The 8,114-nt window shown below is 51.7% G+C and overlaps 1 protein-coding gene across 1 annotated transcript; it reads left to right on the top strand.

Annotated features, from left to right (window-relative positions):
• Window positions 1-4,605: 4,605 nt before the first annotated feature.
• Window positions 4,606-5,344, top strand: IMP3 (IMP U3 small nucleolar ribonucleoprotein 3). The gene has a single exon (XM_044287097.1). It carries the CDS (start codon window positions 4,701-4,703, stop codon window positions 5,250-5,252), a length of 552 nt encoding a protein of 183 aa, XP_044143032.1. The 5' UTR covers window positions 4,606-4,700; the 3' UTR covers window positions 5,253-5,344.
• Window positions 5,345-8,114: the final 2,770 nt, after the last annotated feature.

Genomic DNA, 8,114 nt, shown 5'->3' with positions numbered 1-8,114 from the left:
TCCTTTATAGTGAACAGACTAGATTACTGACTCCAGGGGGAGGACCTCCTCCTAACAACTCCATCCTAGCCTGCTCTACACTGACCGGGCTAGAATACTGACTCCAGGGGGAGGACCTCCTCCTAACAACTCCATTCTAGCTTGCTCTACACTGAACAGACTAGATTACTGACTCCAGGGGGAGGACCTCATTGTAACAACTCCATTCTAGCCTGCTCTACACTGAACAGACTAGATTACTGACTCCAGGGGGAGGACCTCCTCCTAACACCTCCATTCTAGCCTGCTTTATAGTGAACAGACTAGATCACTGACTCCAGGGGGAGGACCTCCTCCTAACAACTCCATTCTAGCCTGCTCTACACTGAACAGGCTAGATTACTGACTCCAGGGGGAGGACCTCCTCCTAACAACTCCATTCTAGCCTGCTTTATAGTGAACAGACTAGATTACTGACTCCAGGGGGAGGACCTCCTCCTAGCAACTCCATCCTAGCCTGCTTTATAGTGAACAGACTAGAATACTGACTCCAGGGGGAGGACCTCCTCCTAGCAACTCCATCCTAGCCTGCTTTATAGTGAACAGACTAGAATACTGACTCCAGGGGGAGGACCTCCTCCTAACAACTCCATTCTAGCCTGCTCTACACTGAACAGCCTAGATTACTGACTCCAGGGGGAGGACCTCCTCCTAACACCTCCATTCTAGCCTGCTCTACACTGAACAGACTAGATTACTGACTCCAGGGGGAGGACCTCCTCCTAACAACTCCATTCTAGCCTGCTTTATAGTGAACAGACTAGAATACTGACTCCAGGGGGAGGACCTCCTCCTAACACCTCCATTCTAGCCTGCTCTACACTGAACAGGCTAGAATACTGACTCCAGGGGGAGGACCTCCTCCTAACAACTCCATTCTAGCCTGCTTTATAGTGAACAGACTAGAATACTGACTCCAGGGGGAGGACCTCCTCCTAACAACTCCATTCTAGCCTGCTCTACACTGAACAGCCTAGATTACTGACTCCAGGGGGAGGACCTCCTCCTAACACCTCCATTCTAGCCTGCTCTACACTGAACAGACTAGATTACTGACTCCAGGGGGAGGACCTCCTCCTAACAACTCCATTCTAGCCTGCTCTACACTGAACAGACTAGATTACTGACTCCAGGGGGAGGACCTCCTCCTAACACCTCCATTCTAGCCTGCTCTACACTGAACAGGCTAGAATACTGACTCCAGGGGGAGGACCTCCTCCTAACAACTCCATTCTAGCCTCCTTTATAGTGAACAGACTAGATTACTGACTCCAGGGGGAGGACCTCCTCCTAACAACTCCATCCTAGCCTGCTCTACACTGACCGGGCTAGAATACTGACTCCAGGGGGAGGACCTCCTCCTAACAACTCCATTCTAGCTTGCTCTACACTGAACAGACTAGATTACTGACTCCCGGGGGAGGACCTCATTGTAACAACTCCATTCTAGCCTGCTCTACACTGAACAGACTAGATTACTGACTCCAGGGGGAGGACCTCCTCCTAACACCTCCATTCTAGCCTGCTTTATAGTGAACAGACTAGATCACTGACTCCAGGGGGAGGACCTCCTCCTAACAACTCCATTCTAGCCTGCTCTACACTGAACAGGCTAGATTACTGACTCCAGGGGGAGGACCTCCTCCTAACAACTCCATTCTAGCCTGCTCTACACTGAACAGACTAGATTACTGACTCCAGGGGGAGGACCTCCTCCTAACAACTCCATTCTAGCCTGCTCTACACTGAACAGCCTAGATTACTGACTCCAGGGGGAGGACCTCCTCCTAACACCTCCATTCTAGCCTGCTCTACACTGAACAGACTAGATTACTGACTCCAGGGGGAGGACCTCCTCCTAACAACTCCATTCTAGCCTGCTCTACACTGAACAGACTAGATTACTGACTCCAGGGGGAGGACCTCCTCCTAACACCTCCATTCTAGCCTGCTCTACACTGAACAGGCTAGAATACTGACTCCAGGGGGAGGACCTCCTCCTAACAACTCCATTCTAGCCTTCTTTATAGTGAACAGACTAGATTACTGACTCCAGGGGGAGGACCTCCTCCTAACAACTCCATCCTAGCCTGCTCTACACTGACCGGGCTAGAATACTGACTCCAGGGGGAGGACCTCCTCCTAACAACTCCATTCTAGCCTCCTTTATAGTGAACAGACTAGATTACTGACTCCAGGGGGAGGACCTCCTCCTAACAACTCCATCCTAGCCTGCTCTACACTGACCGGGCTAGAATACTGACTCCAGGGGGAGGACCTCCTCCTAACAACTCCATTCTAGCCTGCTCTACACTGAACAGACTAGATTACTGACTCCAGGGGGAGGACCTCATTGTAACAACTCCATTCTAGCCTGCTCTACACTGAACAGACTAGATTACTGACTCCAGGGGGAGGACCTCCTCCTAACACCTCCATTCTAGCCTGCTTTATAGTGAACAGGCTAGATTACTGACTCCAGGGGGAGGACCTCCTCCTAACACCTCCATTCTAGCCTGCTTTATAGTGAACAGACTAGATCACTGACTCCAGGGGGAGGACCTCCTCCTAACAACTCCATTCTAGCCTGCTCTACACTGAACAGGCTAGATTACTGACTCCAGGGGGAGGACCTCCTCCTAACAACTCCATTCTAGCCTGCTCTACACTGAACAGACTAGATTACTGACTCCAGGGGGAGGACCTCATTGTAACAACTCCATTCTAGCCTGCTCTACACTGAACAGACTAGATTACTGACTCCAGGGGGAGGACCTCCTCCTAGCAACTCCATTCTAGCCTGCTCTACACTGAACAGACTAGATTACTGACTCCAGGGGGAGGACCTCCTCCTAACAACTCCATTCTAGCCTGCTCTACACTGAACAGACTAGATTACTGACTCCAGGGGGAGGACCTCCTCCTAACACCTCCATTCTAGCCTGCTTTATAGTGAACAGACTAGAATACTGACTCCAGGGGGAGGACCTCCTCCTAACAACTCCATTCTAGCCTGCTTTATAGTGAACAGACTAGATTTCTGACTCCAGGGGGAGGACCTCCTCCTAACAACTCCATTCTAGCCTGCTTTATAGTGAACAGACTAGAATACTGACTCCAGGGGGAGGACCTCCTCCTAACAACTCCATTCTAGCGTGCTCTACACTGAACAGACTAGATTTCTGACTCCAGGGGAGGACCTCCTCCTAACAACTCCATTCTAGCCTGCTCTACACTGAACAGACTAGATTTCTGACTCCAGGGGAGGACCTCCTCCTAACAACTCCATTCTAGCCTGCTTTATAGTGAACAGACTAGATTTCTGACTCCAGGGGAGGACCTCATTGTAACAACTCCATTCTAGCCTGCTCTACACTGAACAGACTAGATTACTGACTCCAGGGGGAGGACCTCCTCCTAACACCTCCATTCTAGCCTGCTTTATAGTGAACAGACTAGATTTCTGACTCCAGGGGGAGGACCTCCTCCTAACAACTCCATTCTAGCCTGCTTTATAGTGAACAGACTAGAACAGGGATGGCAAACCTGTGGCTCTCCAGCTGTTGTAAAACTACAACTCCCACCATGCCCTGCTGTAGGATCATAGCTGTAGGCAGTCTGGGCATGCTGGGAGTTGTAGTTTTGCAACAGCTGGAGAGCCTCAGGTTGGCCATCCCTGGACTAGAATACTGACTCCAGGGGGAGGACCTCCTCCTAGCAACTCCATTCTAGCCTGCTTTATAGTGAACAGACTAGAACAGGGATGGCAAACCTGTGGCTCTCCAGCTGTTGTAAAACTACAACTCCCACCATGCCCTGCTGTAGGATCATAGCTGTAGGCAGTCTGGGCATGCTGGGAGTTGTAGTTTTGCAACAGCTGGAGAGCCTCAGGTTGGCCATCCCTGGACTAGAATACTGACTCCAGGGGGAGGACCTCCTCCTAGCAACTACATTCTAGCCTGCTTTATAGTGAACAGACTAGATTTCTGACTCCAGGGGGAGGACCTCCTCCTAACAACTCCATTCTAGCCTGCTCTACACTGAACAGACTAGATTACTGACTCCAGGGGGAGGACCTCCTCCTAACAACTCCATCCTAGTCTTCTCCACAGTGAACAGACTAGATTACTGACTCCAGGGGGAGGACCTCCTCCTAACAACTCCATCCTAGTCTTCTCCACAGTGAACAGACTAGATTACTGACTCCAGGGGGAGGACCTCCTCCTAACAACTCCATCCTAGTCTTCTCCACAGTGAACAGACTAGATTACTGACTCCAGGGGGAGGACCTCATTGTAACAACTCCATTCTAGCCTGCTCTACACTGAACAGACTAGATTACTGACTCCAGGGGGAGGACCTCCTCCTAACAACTCCATTCTAGCCTGCTCTACACTGAACAGACTAGATTTCTGACTCCAGGGGGAGGACCTCATTGTAACAACTCCATTCTAGTCTCAACCCACACAGCTCCTCCTCCTCCACAAGCTCCTGCAGTCTGGGTGTATAAGCACTGCCCACACTTGAACATGTGACCACGAAGGAGCATGTGACCAGTGACGTCACAGACCTCATTCTAACAACTCCACTCTAGCATCTACCACACGTGTAGTGATAGCAGGCTACAGTCCCGGTGCCCGAGGTCCCCGTACACCTGCACAATGGTCCGGAAGCTGAAGTACCATGAGCAGAAGCTGCTGAAGAAGGTGGACTTCATCAACTGGGAGGTGGACAACAATGTGAGTGAGCTGAGGGTGCTGAGGAAATACCACCTGGACCGACGGGAGGACTACACCACGTACAACAAGCTGAGCAGGAGTGTCCGGGAGCTGGCGCACAAGATCAAAGACCTGGAGGAGAAGGATGCCTTCCGGGCCCAGAGCACTGGCAGGCTGCTGGAGAAGCTCTACACCATGGGCCTGGTGCCCACCAAGCAGAGCCTGCAGCTGTGTGACACTGTGTCTGCCTCGTCCTTCTGCAGGAGGCGCCTGCCCTCAGTGGTGGTCAGGCTGCGGATGGCCCAGAACCTGAAGACCGCCATCACCTTCATAGAGCAGGGGCACATCCGTGTGGGGACCGAGGTGGTGACCGATCCTGCCTACCTGGTCACCAGGAGCATGGAGGACTTCATCACCTGGGTGGACTCTTCCAAGATCAAGAAGCATGTGGTGGAGTACAACGAGGAGAGGGACGATTTTGATCTTGGTGCATAGGACATTACTGCCACAGACTGGCCATGTGCTGATCCCTATGTTATCCCGGCCCCCCCTAGAGCTGTAATAAAGGGTTTGACAGTTTTTGTAAATTGTATCCGCTTGATCATCTGACTACCATGGGATATGTGATGGTCATTAATGTTGAATGCTTGGGGGAGGCTTTCTGGGATTGTAATGTTCGTGCTCTTTCCTCGGGACACACCTCAATATCTTATTGGCGGGGGTCCGACAACCTGCACCCTTTACGATCAACTGTTCTGCAGTAGCTCCAGAGGCAAAATGATGCAGAGTAGCTGATCGGTAGGGTACAGGGTGTTGGGCCCCATTCAATAAGCTATTGAGGTCTATTCTGGTAATAGGCTGTCAATATAAAAATCCAGGAAAACCCTTTAAGTTGGGACAGAGGTCCTTGGTATTGGAGGGGGCTCTTATTAAAGGGTTGGCTATCTTTTGGGGGCTTCCACTGGAAGGATGTTTAGGCTACTTTCACATCTGCGTTCTTGCTGGACCAGTCATGGGTCAGCAAAAAACGCTTCCGTCACGATAATACAACCATCTGCATCCGTTATGAATGGATCCGGTTGTATTATCTGTAACATAGCCAAGACTGTTTTTGTGTTTGAGAAAACGGACACTGTTGACTTGCATTGTGTGTCAGGACGGATCCGTCTTGCTCTACCTCCCATGCCGGACAGAAAAAACACTGCTTGCAGCGTTTTTCTGTCCGCGATGGGGACGCAACCAAATGGAACTGAATGCATTCTAATGCACTCCGTTCAGTTTTGTCCCCATTGACAATGAATGAGGACAAAACGGAAGCGTTTTCCTCCGGTATTGAGCCCCTATGAAGGATCTGAATACCGGGAAGGAGATACGCAAATGTGTAAGTAGCCTAGCAATGCTCTAAAATAATGAAAGTAATAATCGCCTCACAGATTCCACCACCCGCTGATCCAGTGTCACCGGGCACTCCCTGCACCATCTTTCCGCACAGGGAATGCCTTCTCAGCCAATCACTCGCTGCAGTGTTGACCCATCTCCACTAGTTATTGGCTGAGTGGGCATTTCCTATATGTGGCGAGCAGCAGGGACCCAGGCTGGTACGGCGAGATGAGAATTGGTTCTATGTGCCAGAGAACAGGAGGCAATGAAATAAAGTGAAAACCAGCACTCTCCTTATAAATGGCCTTCTGGTCTGGCAGCTGTTCATAATTCATGTACTAGCGCCACAGTGTATAATGCAGGCACTGCCTGGCAGTTTGGGAGTTAAATCCCACTGTCTTCCTGCTGAAGCAACATAGCTGGTTTAGTTGCTCGCTCCCCCCTCCCTTGGGGGGGCAGGGTAATAGGTGAAGACACCACCCTTGGAGGGTCATCCCTGTGTCTTGCCTCTTAGTCTCCGGCACCTCTGGAAGGAAGCTTCCTTAGGCCTCTTTCACACTTGCGTTGTCCGGATCCGGCGTGTACTCCACTTGCTGGAATTACACACCGGATCCGGAAAAACGCAAGTGAACTGAAAGCATTTGAAGACTGATCCGTCTTCAAAATGCTTTCAGTGTTACTATGGCACCCAGGACGCTATTAAAGTCCTGGTTGCCATAGTAGTTGTGGGGAGCGGGGGAGCAGTATACTTACAGTCCGCGCGGCTCCCGGGGCGCTCCAGAATGACGTCAGATCACCCCATGCGCATGGATGACATGTCCATGCGATCACTTCATCCATGTGCGTGGGGCGCCCTGACGTCACTCTAAAACGCCCCGGGAGCTGCGCGGACGGTAAGTATGCTACTCCCCCGCTCCCCACTACACTTTACCATGGCTGCCAGGACTTTAGCGTCCCGACAGCCATGGTAACCATTGAGAAAAAGCTAAACGTCGGATCCGGCAATGCGCCGAAACGACGTTTAGCTTAAGGCCGGATCCGGATTAATGCCTTTCAATGGGCATTAATTCCGGATCCGGCCTTGCGGCAAGTGTTCAGGATTTTTGGCCGGAGCAAAAAGCGCAGCATGCTGCGGTATTTTCTCCGGCCAAAAAACGTTCTGTTCCGGAACGAAAGACATCCTGATGCATCCTGAACGGATTTCTCTCCATTCAGAATGCATTAGGATAAAACTGATCAGGATTCTTCCGGCATAGAGCCCCAACGACGGAACTCTATGCCGGAAGAAAAGAACGCAAGTGTGAAAGAGCCCTAACAAGGTATGGCCGACGACAGAGCCCTCCTGGCAGTCCTAGCTGCTAGAATCCAGGAAAACCCAGTTTTCCTAACATCCCTCATTGCTGGCTTGCAGGAGCCCCTCCTGCTATGCCTGCAGGGGACTCTTTAGTTTTCTGGCTGCCCTAAACGGCGTGCTAGAGCCCCAGCCAGACTCAGCTCTCTACCCCCCCCCCCCCCCCTTCCTCCTCCACGTGTGAGAGTTTTGGGAAGGGGGGGGGGCGCAGCCTCCAGCGTGTGTGCAGCAGTGTTATCAGCTCAGCCTGCAGCAGTTCTGGTCTCCCACCCTCTGCTTCTTTCATTAACCCCCGAGATTCCTCTGTCCCCTTGCCTGAGCTAGTGCCTAGTAACACTGCTAGTGTGCCCACATCTGCTGTGATCTCTGCCCCCACTCCGGCTCTGGCACTAAGTGCCCAGGCATCCCAGGTCCCTGGAGTGCAGCATACAGCTGCGCTCACCTGTGTTAGTGAACGGGGTAGCGATGTTTCCAGAGAGCTGGCCGGTGTTCCGGAATTTTCTGCTACCCGGAATATTTTGCTACCCACGTCACTACCGGAAGTGACGTGGGAGGTGTGTCACTAACCTCGGCTCCTCGTTGGCTCTGCCGGGGGTTTGGTGGCGCAGGCGCGGAGGATTCAGCCG

This window comes from Bufo gargarizans, chromosome 3 (assembly GCF_014858855.1).
Source record: "Bufo gargarizans isolate SCDJY-AF-19 chromosome 3, ASM1485885v1, whole genome shotgun sequence".
NCBI classification, from domain to species: Eukaryota; Metazoa; Chordata; class Amphibia; order Anura; family Bufonidae; genus Bufo; species Bufo gargarizans.
The sequence above is the reverse complement of the archived record's forward strand: the minus strand, read 5'-3'. Positions and strand labels throughout refer to the sequence as shown.

Bases quoted from the DNA above. Each gene is read 5' to 3' on its own strand.
- IMP3 (XM_044287097.1), top strand. From the start codon at position 4,701: ATGGTCCGGAAGCTGAAGTACCATGAGCAGAAGCTGCTGAAGAAGGTG.